Below are 20,756 nucleotides of genomic sequence, written 5' to 3' on the forward strand. Positions count from 1 at the left end.
CACCATCATCATCACCACCACCACCATCACCATCAACATCACTATCACAACCACCACCACCATCACCATCAACATCACTATCACAACCACCACCATCACCACCACCATCACCACCACCATCACCACCACCATCACCACCACCATCACCACCTTCACCATCATCATCATCACCACCCTCACTATCACTACCATCCTCCTCCTCCCACAGAGGGCTCTGACTAGTGTTCCACAGTGAAGTGGAAACCTCAGGCAAGCTGAGCTAGCCTGGCCTAAATTGATGTCATTACTATTTTGCTTTCTGGCAAGGAATCCAGATTTAAAATTGATTCTTCCTACAATTGATTGTTCTTTTTTTAGCATTGGGTTTTCACTTTTCCTTCCCTGTGATTTGTCAGCTGGCTTCTTGGATCATATGTGGCATTACAGAAGCCACACTGGTTCAGACTGGCCAGAGCTTCTGCTGGTATAATCACAAGGCAATAACATAGACCTGCCTGGTTAGACCTGGAAGAAAAGGCCAGTGGACTGCCTTTGTCTTACATTTATAAGTTTATTCTTTTATTTTCTGTATGCCTATGTGTGTGTGCCTGCACATTACTATGTGTGAGAGTGTGTGTACATGTGTGTGAGTGTGTATATGAATGCATGAGTGTATATATGAGTGTATGAGCATGTGTGTGTATGAGTGCATAAATAATTATATGTTTGAGTGAGTATGAGGGTATATGACTGCATGTGTATGTGTGTGTGTGCATGTGAGTGTGTGTGTGTGTGTGTGTGTGAGTGCATGAATGAGTATGTATGAGTGTGAGTGTGTGAGTATGTGTATGGGTGTATGAGTTTATGTATGTATGTATGAGTGTGTGTGAGCATGAATATGTGAGTGTGAATATGCATGCATGTGTGCGTGAGTGTGTGAATGAGTGTGTGAGTACGTGTATGAGTATGTGAGAATGTATGTGAGTATATGACTGTAAGTGCGTGTATGTGTGTGTAAGTGTTTGCATGTGAGTTTGAGTGTGTGTGTGTAAGTGCATGAGTGTGTGAGTGTGTGAGTGTGGAGTTTAGAAAACAACCTTAGATGTTCCTGAGGAACCTGTCACCCACATCTTTGCAGCAAGGTCTGTAACTGCCACTCTGGCCACTCAGCCCAGGGAGCCACCTTGCTCCATTTGCCAGCACTGGGGTTTTACACACACACACACACACACACACACACACACACACACACACACACACACCATGCTTTTAAAAACAAGGTTTCTGGGAGAGCAATCCCAGGTCCTCATGCTTCTAAGGCAAACACTTCACCCTCTGTGCAGTCTTCCCAGCCCTGGGTCATCCTGGCGGCTTCCCTTGGTCAGGCCTGTGAGCTTAGGGCAGGAAAGTTACCAGCTAAGAGAAAACCCAGCATCAGGCATGGTTGCTGGCTCAGTAATAAATTGCAGATGGGTGGGAGGGGGACGCCCTGAGGTCTGCCCTTGATTTACTACCTCAGTGGTCGGTTCGACCTCACCTCCTCATCCAAGAGGCAACCTTCGCCATTTGTCAAGTGGGAACAGTCTTAGGCTTTCAGAGTGTTTTAAGGTCTGAAAAGGAACCACAGGAGACATCTACTGAAACAACCCAGGGGCTGTGCGTTGGCTCAGCAGGTAGAGCATGCGCCGCAGAGCCTGGTGACCTGAGTTTGACTCTCAGGATCGAGAGAACGGACCAGCTCTCCTTTGACTTCCACACATGAGCCACCATGTAGGCACACACATATCCTCAAGTAGATGTAAAAAATGGCAGCCAGCCGTTGCCAAGTGCTTGACAGCAGCGAAGATCGGAGATTATGTGGAACCACACGGTGAGTGTGTACCAGGTCCCATCACAAAGGCTTGCAAGTGTGAACCTATGGGGGAAAAGCTATGATAAAGCTAAGGCGTGTGATGTGCCCAGACAGCAATGTGCAAGAGTGGGGAGAGATTAAGATCAGCTTGTTTGGTGTTAAAGTCTTCCCAGGGGAAGTACGAATTCACAGCAGGAAGAAGACGTTCTGCAAGGATGCTAGCTGCAAACTCCCTTCCTGGCGAGTCTGGTGTGCTTGGCGTACGCCACGGCCCACTGTCAAAGTGTCATCGTGACATTTTGTCTCAGGCAAGGCAGGCTGCATTTGCCATGGTAACAAACAACCGGAATCTCAGTTGCTCTGCTCCGCGGAACGTTATCGCTTAGCTCTGCTTCATGTCCTCGGTGACTTGGCAAGGAGTCCGCTACACAGAGCCAGTCAAGGATTCAGACTGGCAGAGGGCTCATGGTGCCATGAGAACCCGAAGTGGGCAGGTCTGTCACACAGTGGCTTGTAGGTTTGTCAAGAACCCAGCGCACCACTTCTGCTTCTGTTGGTGGGGCTGCTGAGCCCTCTGGCCTCGGTTCAATGGGAATGGGGAAAGCACAATCCTAGATCTTCTGGTCTGGGATCCACGTCCATCTGAGGGATGAACTAAGGACCACTGTTTTCACAAAAAGTTTTCAACTCCAGATACCATTTTTCAAAACTCCAAGGGGATTTGCGGTAGATTAAAACAATGGTCTCAGTTACTTCTTTTTTTCTAAATCCCCACGAGAGAGTTCTTTTGTGCCATTCTGCGGACACCAGGCCCTGCCACAGCACTTTCTCTGACTAACAAATCAAGGTGAGGTGTTCCCCGTTCCTCCATCTTCCCTTCATGGGAGAATGGCCTGTCCTACGTGGGGACTCCTTCTTCAGCCTGCATCTTGCAGTGACCAAGGGTGTAGACAGAGCTGCAAAGAACATGTCTTGTGAATGAAACAAACCTTTACTGTTTAAAGCCCCTGGGTCTATTTGTTACCACGTTACAACGTGGCCAAAGCGGACTGACACGGTGTCGATATCACTCTTCCATAGGCAAATATGCCGTCGACATTGTAGAATTAAGTGTATACTTCGGAGGTTCATGGAATTCAAAATGATTTGGTTGAGTTAACAGCACAAACAGGGGTCATGGGAGATGGCCTCAAAAATCTCACAAAACTTAGAAGCGGAACGGAGAGCTGGAGACTCTACTCTGAGGTAGTTTGTCCTGTCCCCGCTGTCCTCAGAAGATCTGAGGGTGATCTACACTCACGGCCACCTTTGGCAGGCATTGTAGTGATGAATGTTGCTATTTATGGGACTGCAGAGTCCTTTCTGGCTGGCTCCAGTGTTCCTTCTTACTTCAAATATCACCAGTTTATAACTCACGGTAGGTGACCAGGGCAGAGGCCACCTTGGCTTGTGGACGGGCACACATCAGTCAATACTTTTCACATTGACTCTTCAGAGCACCTTCACAGGGGATCATCTGACATTCTGCCCAAGCCTCAAAGTCCCCGGAAACAATGGAGGTGCTTGTGAGGACTGGGCTTTCCCCTTTGCCTCCCTACAAAACTTTGTTCCTTATTGTGCTTCACCGTGTAGTCCGCCCTGGTGTGAGTCCATACCTGGTGGGAAGCAGCATCACCAATTCCCATTTTAGAGTTGAGGAAACGTTGGGGATTTAGCTCAGTGGTAGAGTGCTTGCCTAGCAAGCACAAGGCCCTGGGTTCGGTCCCCAGCTCCGGAAAAAAAAAAAAAGACAAAAAAAAAAATAGAGTTGAGGAAACTGAGGCAAGCCCAGTGAATGATGCAATTGTGGGATGGGATTAGGAGGACACAGATGAGTAGTTCCATGGCTCAGTGATATTATTTTTGAGAAAGAAGCTAGCTGTGTAATTAATATAACAGACAGGGTTGTAAATGGATGCCAGGGCAGGGCTAACAGCCACTCCTGGCTATCCAGCTGTTTGGCCAGAATGTACGCGCATGTTTACACATAAATAATTCATGCCGTTTCCCCCCAGTGATCCTTTTCTGAGTGGTTAGAAATTATCAGGTTGAATTGCTTCACTGGTAATCCACCATCAGCACTCAGCGCTCACTGGAAATAATAAAACTCCCCTGACTTAAAGACATGGTAATTAGAGCCACTGTGGTGTTTGACACCCGCCTCTGAGGGGAGGGGTGCAGATCTTTCTTTGTAAGATAAGCACACCGTCAGCATCTGGATTAGCGCTGCCGAGGCCTTGGGTTAGAGTCCACATTCTGTGTATCATATAACCATCACTAATGGTCTCTGGGCATCTCTTTGTAGATCTCTGCAGGGTCCGTTTGCAGAAAGAAGAGTCATAATTTTCAGGTAAGGTATCTTACTAATGAAATATTTCATCCAGTGTTTTAGTCTTTTCAACCCAAATCATCAATGGCTAATCTTGGCTCCAAACTCTTTGAACTATGGAATTCTCTCAGTGCCTTCTTCTGAAGTGTGAGAATTTGTCTTGCTTGTAATTGCAAGTGTGTACAGTTCTGATGCCTGCGTGTGTGCAGGTGTGTACAGGGGACAGGGGCAGAGGTCGAACTTGGGTGTCATTTTAGGAGTCACCTACTGATCTTTTGTAGACAGGGCCTCTCATCAGGACCACCAGTGAGCCCTGGGAACATGCCTGTCTCACTTCCAAGCTCTGGGATGACTGTTGTGGATGACCAGACCTGCCCTTTTACATGGACTCTAGGGGTTCAGGTTAAGCTTTCTTTAATGGACCAAGCCTTCTCCCCAGCCTGAGAAATGGCAGTGAACATGTTAGGTTTTTTAAAATGCTTTGCTTTTAGGACAGGAAGTGAGCAAGCCTAAGTCTCTATAGCCTCACTTTGCACAGGGAGCGAGGTCACAGGCTCCCCAGATGTTGAAGACCAAAGACTTTGCCCTATTCTGGGGCAGCACCATTGGTTTATATCCCACCAGAGTCACTCCTGGGATAGTCAATACCAGCATCTTGGAAAGAAGTCCTTGGCAGAGGAGTTGAACCTCGCACAGATAGACAGACAGATTTTTCCAGGTTCAGAAGTAAGACTCTGACCTTTGTGATTTCCCTACTCTCTCTTTGTAGGGACTTCCCGGCCGTGCTTTCTCTGCAGAGGTTTCCACCCCAGTGTTTAGCGTTTCAGATTTTATTGCTTAACTTTCCTCCAAGATGAGGTCACTGGGCTTACAGCTCTAAAAGAAACAAGACTAAATGGTGAGTCTGGGTATACTGGCTTGCCCAGGTTGGAGTAATTATAGATAGTCCAAAGGAAAAAAAAAGGCGGGGTGGGGACTAAGAGCTGGGCATTGTGGGGCTGGGGTGATGGACCCTGGGAAGAGCATATGAAATCAGCCCTGCTGGTCTTACGACTCTGAGTCTCATTTCCTCTCCTCTCGGAGCAGACTGGTGTTTCGATTACAGCAAGTAAAAACAGTTCTTGGAACCAAGACCCAGCAGCATGGGGGTCTCCCGGGATGCTGTTCTAGACATTCCTTGATTTCCATTTCAGAACTGCTGTGCAACAACACATCTTGTTTTAATATATGGTTGTTACAAATCTCATCAGGGATTTTAAAGAGAATTGATTAAGTTGGGAAACCAACAAAGGAAACTTGAAGAGAAACCGAGAAAGGATACAAGTGTATCGATCGGAGATGCCTGAAGTACCCACAATTAAATGCTAGCTCACTCTTCTCACTCTTCTGGGCCCGTTTCTCTACAGAATTCCCGAGAGCCACAGCACTGCCCATACCCAGAAATGAACTCAGAGGGCTTGCCACCAACATCAGCCCCTGGGCCCCCAGAAATCTGCCCTTCAAGTGGCTGCCTCACCTCAGCCACATCATAGTCTTGCACTTGGAGCCCCCCTTTCCTCATCCTTAAGTCAAGGGCTGGTAAGTACTTTGTCTCAGAAGCCCCATGCTCTGTGGTATGATTTGTCTGCAGTCTTTCTACATGAGTGCGTCATGAGGGGGTGGAACAGCTTGTCTTCCCCCATTTCCAGAGCTTCCTGGCCTCCTTAGTAACATGAACAGTGATTTCTGATGCCCTGTCTGCACACTGCCCCTTGGTACCCATGAGGAATTGCTTCTGGGGACCTTGGAGCTGCCCGTATCCACAGGTGCTCAAGTCCTCATAAATACATTAACATAGAAACATATTTTGATATAGAATTTGCATAGAATCTATACATATCTTCCCGTATGTTAAATATCCTCTAGACTGCTTATAATACCTCCCGTAATGTCAATGGCACAGAAATAGCATCTATACTGTATAGTGCATAATGACGACAAGAAGTCGTCTCTGCCTGTTTAGAACAGATGTATTTTTTTCTTAAATATTTTTAGTCACCATGTATTGACTCTTTAAATGCAGGATCTGCAGACATGGGAGGACTGACATGGGGTAGTATATAGTTATCCCCTTCCTGGGCTCTATTTTCTCTGGTTTTTCTATTCAGTTTTCTATGCACTGTTTGAACATTTTGTGAGTTCTCTTCACTGGGAAAAACTTCTAGGGAAGAAACAAAAATCACAGATGGAAAATGAGGTAAAAGACTGAAGGGCTGTAAAAAGAGCTTCCTTAACTGTACTGAATAAACCTTGTGTGTGTGCATGTGTGTGTGTGTATGTGTGCGTGCATGTGTGTGCATATGTATGCATATGTATATGTCTGTGTGTGCACATGCATGTGTGTGCATGAATATGTATATGTATGCCTGTCTGTGTATGCGTGCACGAGTGTGAGAGTGTGCATGTGTGTATATCTGTTTGTGTGTGTGTGTATGTGTGCACAAGTGTGCGAGAGTGTGCACGTGCACAAGTGTTGCATATGGATTCACAGCACTGGGCTTGTCCCCATCTCCTATCCTGTTTGAGTCAGGTTGTCTCTGTTGTTCCTCTGCATATACATTAGGCTAGTCCCTGAGATCAGTGGGGTTCTCCTCTCCTCTCCCAGGTGGCTTTAGGAGTCCTGGGATTAATGATGTAATACTATTACACTCAGCTTTATGTGTGTTCTGAAGACCTGAGCTCAGCTCGACATGTGAAGCCAACTCCCTGAGCCATGCCCCCAGTGCTCATGGTTCTATTTAAAGAGACCTGTACCAGTGAGATCACTTGGTAGGAAAGGTGTCTGCTACTAAGCTTGAGGACCTGAGTTCTATCCTCTGAGTCTCCCGTGAGCATCCTTTGATCTCCACACCTATGCTATGGTGTGTACACTGCCCCTCTTAACTAATCAACCAACTAATCGATTAACCATCAATCAACCATCAACCAAGCAAAACATACTACATTTGTTTTTTCCTTATCTCCTGTAGAAAAGGACTAAGACATTTATAGTGACAATCTGTGGTGCTGGAGAATATTAGGATATAACGTGTTTGGCCCTGAAAGCGATGGCAGGTACCCATGGATTTATGATAGTGTTTGACTCATTTTTTTTCTGTCACTTGTACAGTTTTCAAAATTAAAAAAAAAGTGTAAAGCCCAAACCCAACAAGACTCCGTGCAGGATTGTGTAGAATAGTGCAGGATTGTGCAGCCGAGGCACTCACTCAGGGTGCTGGGCCAGGCTGCCTGGCATAGCTGCATAATGGCTGGGGGTAAATATGGAAGTTCAATCAGAAAGGCTACAGAGAGGCATTGGCTGGCTCTGAGCCCAGCGCTGCGTGGCTGTCATCTAGCTGTGAGGCCCATTTGCCCTCTATAAATAACAGTCTGTATGAATGCCCCACTATTTTAACGCACATTTACCACAGCTGCTGAGCGTGTCTGTTTACGTAGCTAAGAAACCTTCTGTAAACATCACTACCTCAAAATTGCCCATGCGTCGGGGACATAAAGGGCCCTTCAAAAATATATTTGCAGATGACACACAGCCAGCTCTGGGGTGTCTGGGTGGCTGATGCCAGAATTTTCCAGGGTTTGATTTATGTTCAAAAATAGACTCACATGACTAGAAGGTTCTTGGGAGGTTGCCTCTAACCCCGCCCCTCCCGGACGGCAGGCAGGACCAGGATAAAACAGTCTTTGGAGAATGTGTGCCTGTCCTTTATGAGTGTCAGTTGGATTTTGATGGGATCCCTTCAAGCATTAAGGACAGACAAGGGTTGCTTCCTGCCTCCAAGGGTCTGTCTGTCTGTCTAGCTTTGGATGACCTTGAACTTCTGATCCTTCTGCTTCTGCTGTAGGGGTGTTAGGATCACAGGCATGTGTCACCATACCCAATTTTATGTGGTGCTGGGGATCCAATCCAGAGTTTCCAGTGTGATAGGCAAGTAGGCCACACCCCCCAGGCCCCAAATTGTTGTCTGTAGTGCAACTGGTATTGGAACATAAGGTTCCCACTAAGCAATTGCTGCCTGTCCCACTAGCGGAGCTCCCAGCAGACTCCAGGCCTCGGCGCTTCAGATCACGTCAAGACAACGCGGGTCTCTAGAATATGCTATTGTCAAGGTTGCCCAGGGTGTGCATTATAGAAAGGGCATGTTGATGTCCAAGCTCAGAGAATGAATGAATGAGGTGCTCTGCCACAAACAGGACACCCCCCCCACTGCCCTATGCTGCCCCAGCAAGGTTCAGAACATTCTGGAAGAGGGAGTGGAAAGATTGTGGGAGGCAGTGGTCAGGGAGGAGAGCCATGAAACAATGTCTCCTGGACGTGACAGCACTCACAAGCTCACAGAGGCTGTGATACAAAACCTGCACAGGATCTAGCCAGTCAACAGTCCAGCGCAGAGGGGGCAGGGCTCACAAGTCCCTTCTCCAGTTAAGGAGTTTTTGGTAGTTGACGGTGGCTCGGAAGAGAAGACCAGTTCTTTTCAGGGCTGAGGACTCTCAAGCTTCAGCGATGATAGCTCTATTTAGACTCAAGTAGGTCACTGAAAGAGTCAAACTGGAGAAAACGTTAGGAGGAGGTTGGTCTGGAGTCGGAGTGAGGGAGAGTGGGCATTGGCTGTGATCGAAATATATTGTATACACGTGTGGAATTCCAAGGGAAAAGTAAGAAAGAGAATGGTTATGTTGATAACTGATGGAGTGTGATTCTGCTTGTACAGACTCATTAATATAGACCCTGGACACAGTTGTTCACGGCCAGTGGAAACAGGCTTTTTATAACTTTTTCCAGAATTATTATTTTATCTTAAGTGCATAGGTCTATAGACTACATGCATGCAGTATAGGTGGAGGCCTGAAGAGGGCGCTGGATCCCCAGCAACCAGAATTACAGGCGGTTATGATCCACTATCTCAGTGGGTGCTGAGAACTGGACTTGGGACCTCTGGAAGAGCATCCAGTTCTCTTAACCACTGAGCCATCTCTCTGGGCCAGTGGGGACAGTGTCGAGAGAAGTCTTGAGCTCTTGTCTTGAAGCTGTTCTGGGCCAGTACACCCTGGCTCCTGACTTCCAACCCTGCACTCCAGTGAATAATCTGAACCCTCTTAATTCCTTTTCCCAAGGTTCACACAGTTTTTTTTTTCCTGTTGCTTTTAGACACTGAAGTATTTTTTTTTCCTCCTTAGAATTTTTTCCTCCCTTGTATTGCTCGTAAATCCCAATTGTGGTTTTCATTTTTAAAGAACGTGCCCTGCAGAAGTTATGTGTTTGGGGGTGGGGTGGGGAGGACTGAACTGTATGAAGCCCCTGTGGAAAGGTCCAAGACATGTCCGGCACCCAATTGTCCCTAGAACATTCTAGAACACCATTTCCTCTACTAACCATATTAGGAAACTATATATATGCATATATACTACTCACACATATATAAATATGTATGTATATATATATATTTAAAATATATTAAAAATGCATATTAAAAAATCAATACTGGTTGCCTTTTCTCATGAGCAGTAGATCTGATTTTCTTTGCTGGCAACTTCCCAGGTATGGGCAAGAACCCTCAGAAAGGCAAGCGTGCTCCTAGGCAAGTCTCACTGTTAATTATCATAAAGAGGATGTTTCTCGCTGCGGATAGTCTTGTTCTGTACAAGCTGTCATCAGAAAGACAAGGCCTACCCTAGGGACAGTGCAAACATGACTTCCCTGCTCAGATTCATTTATATTTGGAGGGAGGGCATAGCTTGGCTGCTGCTGATTGGAGATGGGGTTAGCACTGGGAGCCAGAGGCATGGATTCCCCTCCTGTACACACAGGTCAGAAACGGGTGAGATTTACCTACTGACCATCCTCAAGTCCTGTCCAGTGGGAAGGGAACACGGTGAGGGCCAGCACGTTCTGTGGAAGGCTGTAACTCTGCAGACACCACTAGGCGGGCGGATTCCAAGTCCCTGTGCTCCCCCAGGGTGCAGACCAGGCTGCTGGTCTGCTGGACAGTGACGGCTCACTTTCTCAAGGGGGCGCCTTCCCCAACTGTCCCTTTCCTCACCCTTCCTCTCCTACTTCATTCTCTTCCTCCTCTCCTCTCTCATCTGCTCCTCTTCCCCCCTCCCTCCCCCTCTCCTCCTCTTCCCCCTCCTCCTCCCTCTCCTCTCTTATCTGTTCTTCCCCCCTCTCTCTCCTCCTCCCCTTCCTTTCTCATCTGTCCCTTCCCTCTCCCCCTCCTTCTTCCTCTCCCTCCCTCTTCTTCTCCTCCCCCCTCCTCTCTCATCTGTTCCTTTCCTTTCCCTCCCCCTCCCTCTCCCCGTCTCTCCTTCTCCCCCATCCTCTCTCATTTATTCCTTCCCCCTTCCCCTCCCCTTTCCCTTCCTCCTTCCCTCCCTTTTCTCTTCATTTTTCTTTCCATCTTTTCTCTCTCTCCTCCGCCTTTCTTCTCCCTCCTTTCCCTCTGCTTTAGTCAATTATTACCTTAGGAGAACATGAAAAATTCAAGCCAATGTTCCTATGCAAAATCCAGACTGAAGCCAGAGGAACCCAGAGCTTGTGACTCAGAAGTAAGCAACAGTCTTTCCTTCCCCAGGGCTGACTGAAGTAGCTCCCCCAGAGAGAGTTCCTTTCTCACTCCCACTTCAGCCTGTGCCTGGCTCCGAAAAGGAGTGAGATAAACATGCAGCTGTTTCTCATATCCAGAGGCCAGGGCCCCCCAAAGATACCCAGATCCTCATATCCAAAAGTCCCTCTTATAAAACAGTTGTGTTCGCATAGACACCACACTCATCCACACACTTTAGGTCTTCTTTAGATTACTTATAATACAAAGCTACATAAGTATTTATACTGCATTATTTAGGAAATGACGTCAGTAAACAGGAAAGTGTCTGATACCAGATGCTTCTTGTCTTATTTTTTGAGACAGGATTTTCTCTGTGTAGCCCTGGTTGTCCTGGAACTTACTCTGTAGACTGGGCTGGCTTTGAACTCACAGCGACCTGCCTGCCTCTGCTCTCTGAGTGTGAGTGTGAGCCATTACTGCCTGGCATCAGTACCACATTTAAAAAAACGTGCTGAATCCATGGTTGGTAGAATCCATGAATATGGATTCTTTAGATGTAGATGGCCAAGTGTATATTGCTTTTCTTTAAAAGTCTATTTGTTCTGTGGAAAGGGAAGTCCAGGACCACTGAGACTCACATTTTCAGTTTGAACTTTAAAAATTTATTGGAAAAGTTGTTTCTTCCCCATAAGAACTACTTGGTCGGAGTTGTGACTCTGCCTCCTGTTGGTACAGGAGATAGGGAGACAGAAGCGCAGGACCAGGGACTCCCCTTCGGAAAGGATACCAGGTTAATGGAGAATTGGACCAACCCACAGAGAATACATTTTCCCAGGACACAGACCACCCTAGAGCTTTACACCGAAGGCTTCTGACTCAGAACTGGTGAATCAGGGGTTGGATTCAAACTTTCGAAGGTCTGTGGCTCCGTTCAAGGCTTCTGACTATTTTGAAGTATACTACCAATAAATAAATAAATAAATGTGGGCAGGACGAGCTTTGTTCTCAGAATGCGGAGCACACGTGAAATTTACATGTGGGCAAAGACAAGCAAAGAGCCATTTCCAAAATCCTGAGAATGTGTTATGTTACATCTCTAACGACATGCCCATGACTAGTGCTGCCTCCAGAAAGGTCCATGGGATTCTGAGGAACCTTTAGTTCTTTTCCCTTTCTCCTGGAAAGGAAATATCTGCTAAGGGTTGGGAGGGTCAAGTGTAGAGAGACACTTAACATAGGACAAACCAGCAATTCTATGGATCTTATGAAAGATAGCCAAAGAAAGGGAATAAATAGCAGTTTAATTAAGGCTTTTTCCCCCCTCATTTTTCAAAGGTTTAACTCTTTCCCTTTTGGCTTGATAACAAATAGCTACAAATATTTAAATAAGAAATGCTCTAAAATCATTCAAAATAAGTCTCAGACACAGATCAAAATCTAATTTCATTAAGTATTCAGAAGTTTAAGATACATTAAAATTCATCATTAATTTGCTTTCTAAATAACTTTAAGGAAGGTAAATGGGGAGCTGGAGAGGTGGCCCAGCAGTTTAGTTCACACAGAGGACCCTGGTTCAGTTTCCAGCACCTACACGGAGCCTCAACTGTTTCGTTACTCCAGTTCTAGGGAATTTGACCTCTTTTGGCCTCCATGGGCACCAGGCATGAACATGCCGCACATACATACATACATACATACATACATACATACATACATACTATATACATGCAGGAGAAACTCTTATATATATAAAAGCAACAACAACCACATCACCAACCAAATCTTAAATTTAGGAAAATTGAAAAGCAAAATGGCTAGACATCCCAGAACATGTATTTAAGGTCAGAGGACACGCAGGCACAGTATTTCACACCAGAGAGTCTTGACTGCATTTCTCACAGATAACCCGGGGTAAAACCCATCCTACCTGTGGCTTCCACCATTCCCTCCAGGATGACCACAATCTCCAGTTCCTCTTTAGGCAGCTGGGCTTTGGAGATCTCCCAGAAGGGACTCTGTTGGTTAATTTCATGGCTAATAATCAGCGGTGACACGAGAAAGAGTCGGTCATCCCCGGTGTAGTACCCTACGTTGATATCCGTCTGGTTGAGGGGAATGAACTCCCCCTCTGAAGTCTGTTTGGACTTGATCAACTTGGCTCTGATGGAGGCCTCCACAATGTGGGAATTCCTCAAGTCCCCTACCCGGAACATCAGGCATAGTTTCCCATCCCGCATGGAGATTACCGCATGGGTGGAAAAGACCAGGGTCTCTGCCCTCTTCTTGGGTTGGGATATTTTCACAAACATACATCCTACCATGAAGGCGTTGACAATGGACCCCAACACGGACTGGATTAAGAGGAGAATAATTCCTTCTGGGCACTTGTCCGTGATGACCCTGTAGCCATAACCAATGGTGGTTTCTGTCTCTATTGAGAATAAAAAAGCGGAGACAAACCCGTTGAGGTTGGTAACACAGGGAGTCCACGAGGGGTCCTCTATGTGGTCCATATCTCCCCGGATGTATGCAATTAGCCACCAGATCATCCCAAAGAAAAGCCACGTCACTGTGTAGACCATGACAAAGATCAATAGGTTGAATCTCCACTTTAGGTCCACCAGGGTGGTGAAGATGTCCGTCAGGTATCGGTACGTCTCCCGCACGTTGCCGTGGTGGACGTTACATTTCCCATCCTTCCTCACGTACCTCTGGATTTTCCTTTTGGTCCTGTCTCGGCTGATGTGTCTTGGCAGGTCATCCCTGGCCTGCTTAGGCAACTTTGGCTGGTGAATGGCCACTGGGCTTTCCACGTCTTGGTCCATGGAATCCCCCTCCAGGACATTAGCTGTCAGTTTGAAGGGAAAAAGAGAGAGTCCAAATGAGATGCTTTGTTTGCTTGTTTTGTTTTGTGTTTTGTTTTTTGTCTCGGGTAATAGAATCACATACTTAGTCTGTGGCAGGAAACCCACTTTTGCACTGATGAACTAGGTTAACAGAACCAATCTCACTCAGTACCATCTGGACAGGTCTTAGTTGACTTCTAGGTGCTGAGATCCAGCATGTACAAGTCCTTTGCCACCCAGCCCACCAGGTTGAAGCTCAGATCTGTAGCATTGGCCTCTTGCCTCACTGTGCCTGCTCTCATGGAGGAACACCTCCGTTTTCTCACTGTATCTGAGGGGCTGAAGCATGGGAGAGGCTTCAGGCTCCTTATAGAGGAGCCTTGGGACTCAAACAGTCCTGGCTGAATTACTCTGTGCATGTCCACCGGTTACGAACTGAACAGTGATGTCCCCAAACATACAAGAGAAGCCTGAACATCCAGTGTGAATATGTCTAGGGACTGAACCTTTTGGTAGTTTATCTTGTCAACTTGCTTAGATTTAGAATTACCTTGGAAACGCATCTCTGGGTATATCTATAGGATGTTTCCAGAAAGATTCAACTGAGGATCAGAGGTCTGCTGTGAATGTGGGCACCATTTTCCCTGTACTGGGACCCATATTGAATAAATAGAAGGAGGGAGAAAGCAAGTCAAGTGTCTGTTGTGGTTTGCCCTGGAGTTATCTGTATTTTGATGCTAATTCTGCTGCCCCAAGGATGGCTGCCTAGTCAGGACTCAGGTGACTTCATCAGAACCTTCTCCCCATTTAATTCGAAAAATAAAGGTGAGAGCCTGTGATTGGGTAGGGAAAGGGAAGTTGGAGGAAGAGGAGGAGAGAGAGGGGGTCGGAAGAGAAGGAGGAAGCTGAAGCTGAGGCACATGGCATGGAGAAACCGCAAGTTATGAGGGATTTCACAGCTGGGGATAGGATATGTAGTGGTAGATCTGCCCAGTCTAGGCGTGAGCTTGTACTCATACTAATCGAGTCCTGTTTTCTTTGCACCATTATATTGGGGTTGGAAAGGTTACTGCAGCAAGTGTGGACATTCATCTCCCTCTGCTGAGCGGGATACAATGTTACATGAGTGGGATACAATGTTGCCGACCGCCTCACACTCTGGCTGCCAGGCCTTAAAACTCTGAGCTGAAAGAAACTTCATTCCTTAAGTTGCTTTCCCTAGGTGTTCTGTCCCAGCAATGAGAGAAGTCACGAATACAAGCTTCAAAGAGATAATTACAAGCTGAGCAAGGACTAAGTTAATACAACCCACGCCCTTAGAAGAGACACCAGGATACACATGAAAAGTAGAAGGCCACATAGAGCAAAAGACAGACACATGTGCACACATAGGGAGAGAGAGAGGGAGGGAGGAAAAGGGAGAGAGAGAGAGAGAGAGAGAGAGAGAGAGAGAGAGAGAGAGAGAGAGCTCCACAAACCCGTTGTTACGACAGCTTGAACTGGCAAATCCACTGCCCAAATGCACATTTCTTGTGGGGTCATTACAAGGGGAAATGAAACCTCACAGGTATCAGGAGCCTACATGGTATGTCCTTTAAACATACATTTGCAATAAATTGCTTTATTACTCTTTGTATTCAGGGTAAACATTTTGAGCAAGTTCTTGATGTACTGTTCAAACTTAAGGGCTTAAACATTTTCCTGGATTTTGCGGGTGAGGATGCATGTCTCATGCTTCAACGGTTGATCCAATGCCAAGGTTAAAAAAGAAGCATGGAGAAACGTTCTCTCTCTGTGTACTCACACGTTTGGTTCGCTTTCTGCCTCAGCTCTGAGCATCTGTACTTTGGCATGTGGAGTTATTTCTTTCTGATGGCCTTCCTGAAGAATGTACCAGTTAGCAATGCATTAGGAACGCTCTCTCAGTTGTGGAGTGCAAAGGGAATTTTATAGCACACTCTGCTATTAAATGCATAGAAGCCTTTAATGTCTGCAGTGGCTTGTTTAGCCAGTGATTTTGGAGCTGCTGAAAGTTTTATGAGAAGTCTCTCCCCAAGGTTTTCACTATGGCCCTTCAGTTGAGCTAGGCATTTGCTAGCTGTGACTGAGTTTCTCTCTTGGTTTAGGAAGAAGTGAGGTCTGGTGAGAAACCGTCACCCATCTGAATAAGCCAACAGCCAGAGCTGGGACTTAAGTGGTACCCACTTATGGATCAACCTTGCTTGTGGTTAGTTAGTCCTCTTTAAATTCAATTGCATGGATTTTTTCTCTCTCAATTTCTATCTGAGGAAGCACCCGATCTATAGAGCTGACTGGGTGACTTGATAGCTTTGCTCTTTAGATCATTAGCCCTCATGGCCCTTCAGGGTTTTTTTTTTCCTTTTTTTCGGAGCTGGGGACTGAACCCAGGGCCTTGTGCTTGCTAGGCAAGCGCTCTACCGCTGAGCTAAATCCCCAACCCCGGCCCCTCAGTTTTAAACAGGAAAATATGTTTCCACCCCAAATGGTATAGAGGCTGGAGTGGAGGAGCAGGGAGGCCCACGGCTGGTTAAGGTATGTGGGTGGAGGGTCTCATCCAGCCCCCAGCCAAGTCCTAATACAAGAGGATGCTTTTGGTCCTGGAGGATTACCCCTGAGCTTTTACTGTTCACCCTTCCTAGTGGCCTCTAAATAAGACTCTATGTGGTTGGCCACTGAGATCAAACTGCCACAGTCTGGGAAGGCTTTGTTTGCAAGCTCACAGAGATCCCAGCAGGCCTAAAGCATACCGAAGTCTGGACCACTGACAGGTGTGATCCATGGCTGCTCTGAACCTTTACTTCTCTGCATCCTGGCGTGGAAAGAGAGAGTGTGTTTATTTGCTACTGTCTTCTGGGATTTTCTATGCTGACACACTGGAGGGGATCGGTGGCCACCTGGAAGCTGCCTCTCCCCATTTGTGACTCAGTGGTTTTGTTCCAGGGGTTCATGGTGAATGGAGGACCCTCTCTGAAAGGCTGAGGATCTAAGAGTGCCCTGGCAGCCTGGCGACACTGTCTGCTGACTCCTTGGGGGTGGGGAGCACATCCCCATTCTCTTCGTATTCAGGGCTCTCTGGGCTCTCAATTGTTACCTTTTGCTTTAAATTACTTTTCTCATTACTGTGACAAGACACCCAACAAAAGCACTCCAGGGAGGAAGGGGTTAATCTTGGCTCACAGTTTGAGTGTGGGCTCCATCACAGTGGGGAAGGCAGTGGCAGAAGCTGGTGGTGCTGGTTACACGCCTGTCTCAGGAAGCAGATGAGTACTCATGCCAGTGCCTTTCTCCCTATATGGAGCCTCATATTGGCTGCTTCCTTGCTTTCATGACCCCCCAACCCATAAGATGAATTGTCCAGGGGTAGGGTGGGTATCTGCTCCAATTACCCAAGTCTAGAAGTTCCAGAGGCTTGTCTTCTAGGCAGTTCTAGACCATGTCAAGTTGACAACCATCACCCCTATTGAAGATCAGTGTGCATTTTCCTTTTATCCCTCCATGCGCCCTCAACGCTTTTGTCATAAACACAGAGCAGATGTCTATAGAGTGGGAAGCCTTTATGACTGGACCAAACTCAAACACACAGGCTTTGAGAGAGCTAAAAACCACAGCCAACGAAGACAAGGGGAAACAGCTGCTGAACGAAGACCCAGTCACTGAATTCACTTGCTCAGTTAACCTAAAACCCACTGACCTGGATGTCACACTTGACCCCTCTCATTTTGATAACACTCGGATTCGTGGATTATGGTCTTGGTGTCTCTTCAGGAACTGTCAAGGCCCTGTGAGATGCTACAGACATTGGATGGACAGCTAAGGCAGGACCAAAGACGGACTTGTCTGTCTTCCTAGTATTCTGCCTTAGCCTTGACCATGCTCTACCCTGTCCTGTGCACAGATTTGCCTATCATTTGAGAAAGGCTTTGACTGAGGCCTGAACTCAGAGCTCACCGAGATGCTTGAGCATCAGAGGAAAATCAATTCTATTAAAAAATTACATCCATCATTCATCAATGAGGACAGAGTATTAGGTGTCTCACCCCCACATAGATGAAGACTTGCTGTGTCCTGTGTGACAGTCTGGTCACCTCTGCTTAGTGCTTCCTCCTTCTGACTTGAGTCAGGCAGCTCTAGCTGAGGACCCAATAAAGGCTTAGCCTAGTTGATAATATGTGACTTGGCTGCATTTCTACTGTTTCTGTGCCACAGAGTCCTGCCGCCTGGTGTTTAGGTGGTCTCCGTGTCAGTCATGCTCTATCTAGAGTGGGGTATGACTTTTAGGACTAAGGTTTTAAACAGTAGACGATGTCTTCTCTTATGGTTTTTGCCTTTCCTATGGTATGGAGGTCACAGAAGTCCGGAGATGAAAGAGTCCTGAACGGTATGAGGAGCTGTCGTCTGTCTAGGGGCAAGAAAAACCAGGGCTGGGTTGGTCATTATACATTTAGCTCTGCTATCAAGTAAATCTCTACGTTTACAGCCGGGGAACACACACTGCCTCTAAGAAGACGGAGGAGTTACCAGGCAGGGAGTAGTTAAGAGAAAGACTGAAGAAAGGCAGGAATGGAATGCATGTGTTTATGTTCCGGAGCTAGCATGTGGTTAATTGAATGCTCTGCTTAGTGGTGGGGAACGTGTGGATGCTCCACTTCAGTGAATTCAAAAACAAGCAAAGGGAGTCAGGCCTCCCTGGGCTTGTGGTGAGAACGTTGTCTTGGTGGGGCTCCTTCCTTTGAGGCCAGAGGTATTGGCCATGCACATCATGGAATACTGGGGAGTGGGCAGAAACCTCACAGAGTTGAAAGAAGAACCAGAGAGGACAATGCTGGGAGAGAAGAGGCTCATGTTGGAGTCTGGGTGCTCAGGGGAAGGGCAAAGCCCAGGAGAGTACAGTACAGGGTGGGCTAGGAATGGGACCAGGGACAGCTACATGACTGTGCCCGTGACATCACAGGAACCATGTCCAGGGAGAAGGGACCACTGCAGCTGTGACCATGTGCAGATGTGCTCAGAGGAATTACAGGAGGAGGCACCATTGGTGGCATCTAACAGTTCCTTCTCTTACAATGCCTGTGTGTGTGTGTTTGAGGGATGATCTGAGTGACATTTCCAGAGCACTCCAAGCTGTGTGGCAGTGCAAACTGCAGCTGGGTCAGGGAACATTTCTTCTGCATCTTTGTACGGCCCAGGATGTAAACAGTATCTTTTGAGCTGTACGAAGGAGAAATGTCCCCACCAACTCAAGTGTTCGAACACTTGGTTCACAGGTAGAGACAATGTTTGGAAAGGTGATATGGGACCTTTAGGAAGTGCAGTCTTGTTGGAGAAAGTACACAATTGGGGATAGGGTGGAGTTTGAGGATGCATAGTCCTTACCCCTCCATCCCCAGATAAAATATGATCTCTCTGCTCCCTGACTGCTGAGGGGTGGGCCCTGTAGGAACTCGCAGTGCCAGTGAATGGTTGATTGGGCTTGCAGGAGGAGGACATCTGGGACTGTTAGTCTGGAAGGAGGCTCTCCCAGCGTTGTCAGGAAGAGGATAAGCAACAAGCACACTGATCCAGCCAGGCCGACCCAGGTTCAGGACTCCAGGAATGTGGCTCCTTTCCTGAGGAATGTGCCTTGCTGGACAAAAAGGTAGACACCCCACAGAATGGGAGAGGGTGTGTTCCAACAGTGCATTCTACAGGGCATTAGTAGTAAGGAGACACAAGGAACCTCTTATAGCTGGAAATCCATGAACCAACCCATTCGGAAACGGGCAAAGAGCTGGAGACATTTTTCTAAACGAGGTGCACAAATGACCAACAAGCCATGAGCAACATTCAGTTGTGAGGCATTAGGAAAATGCAAATCAAAACCATAATGGGACACCAATCCATTCGTGTCTACAAAGGCTATTGCACATGAGGAAGAAAAAGCACACGTATTTGTGAGGAGCCCACATACATTGCTGATAAGAATGGGAGCTCCTATAGCCACCATGGAAGACACCGTGCTGGTTGCTCAGAAAGGGAAGGTAATGGAGCTGGAGAGATGGCTCAGCAGAGGACCTGGGCTCAAGTCCCAGCATCTTCATGGTGGCTTACGTCTATCTGTAACTCTACTTCCAGGGGATCTGATGCCCTCTCCTGGCCTCATCCAGGACAAGGCACATACATAGTCTACAGACAGACAGGCAGGTAATTCCCATCCCCCCCCACCAAAAAAAAAAACATTAACTAAGCTCTGGACTGATCACTGGTCCAGCAGTGCAGCTTTAGATTGGAACCCAACAGAACGGAAAGGAAGGGCACAGGTGGTAGCTTGGGTGTTGACCTTCTCGAAAGCCTCATCCACAAAAGCAGAGAGGCAGAGATGATGATGACCATTTCCCAGCAGTTCCAAATGGATAAGCACATGGAGGCAAATTCACTCAAAAGAAAGGGAAGTCTGACAGAGCTGCGCTGTGAGTGACCTTGAGGACATCATGCTGATTGATGGAAGACAGATGCCAAATCGCAAACAACGTGACCCCCCCTCCTTCTACAAGGAAATATGGGGAGCCAGAGGCTAGAACAGCACATGGCAGGAGCTGGAGTTATTTGTTCAGGATGATAGAAAGTTGCAGGGACAGCCAGCAAGGGTGATTTCAGAACGGCACACACTGCACTCTGTGTCCCTGAATTGTGCGTCTAAATTGGCTTAAGTGTTAAATTTAACATTGTGTATACTTTACCACAGTAGGACTTCCTTAAAAATAGTCCCCACACTATGGAGAACGCCTAGAGGTCTCAAAGGTACTGGTCACTAGAGTTCTTCCCCTGCTGCAGCCCCAACCCTCAAATAAAGCAGGGCCGTCTCCTAGGACTTGTCAATAGTGAAAAGTTAGACATCTTGCCACATGAGACCTGCTGCTGAGTTCCGAGGGAGTGAAGAAATGTCAGAAACTTCAGAAGAAAGATCCTCTGGTCAGAAGGAAAGTTTTTGTCCTTCCTCCCTCCGTTTCTCCCTCCCCTTCCTTTCTTCCCCCTCTTTCTTTACTTCCCCCTCCCTTTCTCCTCCTTTCCCTCCCTCTTTTTCCTCCCTTTCTATAAACCTCACAAAATGGAAAACTATTGGGATCGCAAAG

The 20,756-nt window shown here is 47.0% G+C and overlaps 1 protein-coding gene across 3 annotated transcripts in view; it reads right to left on the bottom strand.

The window, feature by feature from the left end:
• Positions 1-20,756, bottom strand: part of Kcnj6 (potassium inwardly-rectifying channel, subfamily J, member 6) — a 247,037-nt gene that overhangs the window by 74,213 nt on the left and 152,068 nt on the right. For all 3 annotated transcript variants that reach the window (NM_001393803.1, NM_013192.3, XM_063270313.1), the window contains 1 exon segment: positions 12,708-13,628. In NM_001393803.1, coding sequence (NP_001380732.1) covers positions 12,708-13,628 — 921 coding nt within the window.

This window comes from Rattus norvegicus, chromosome 11 (genome assembly GCF_036323735.1).
Source record: "Rattus norvegicus strain BN/NHsdMcwi chromosome 11, GRCr8, whole genome shotgun sequence".
NCBI classification, from domain to species: Eukaryota; Metazoa; Chordata; class Mammalia; order Rodentia; family Muridae; genus Rattus; species Rattus norvegicus.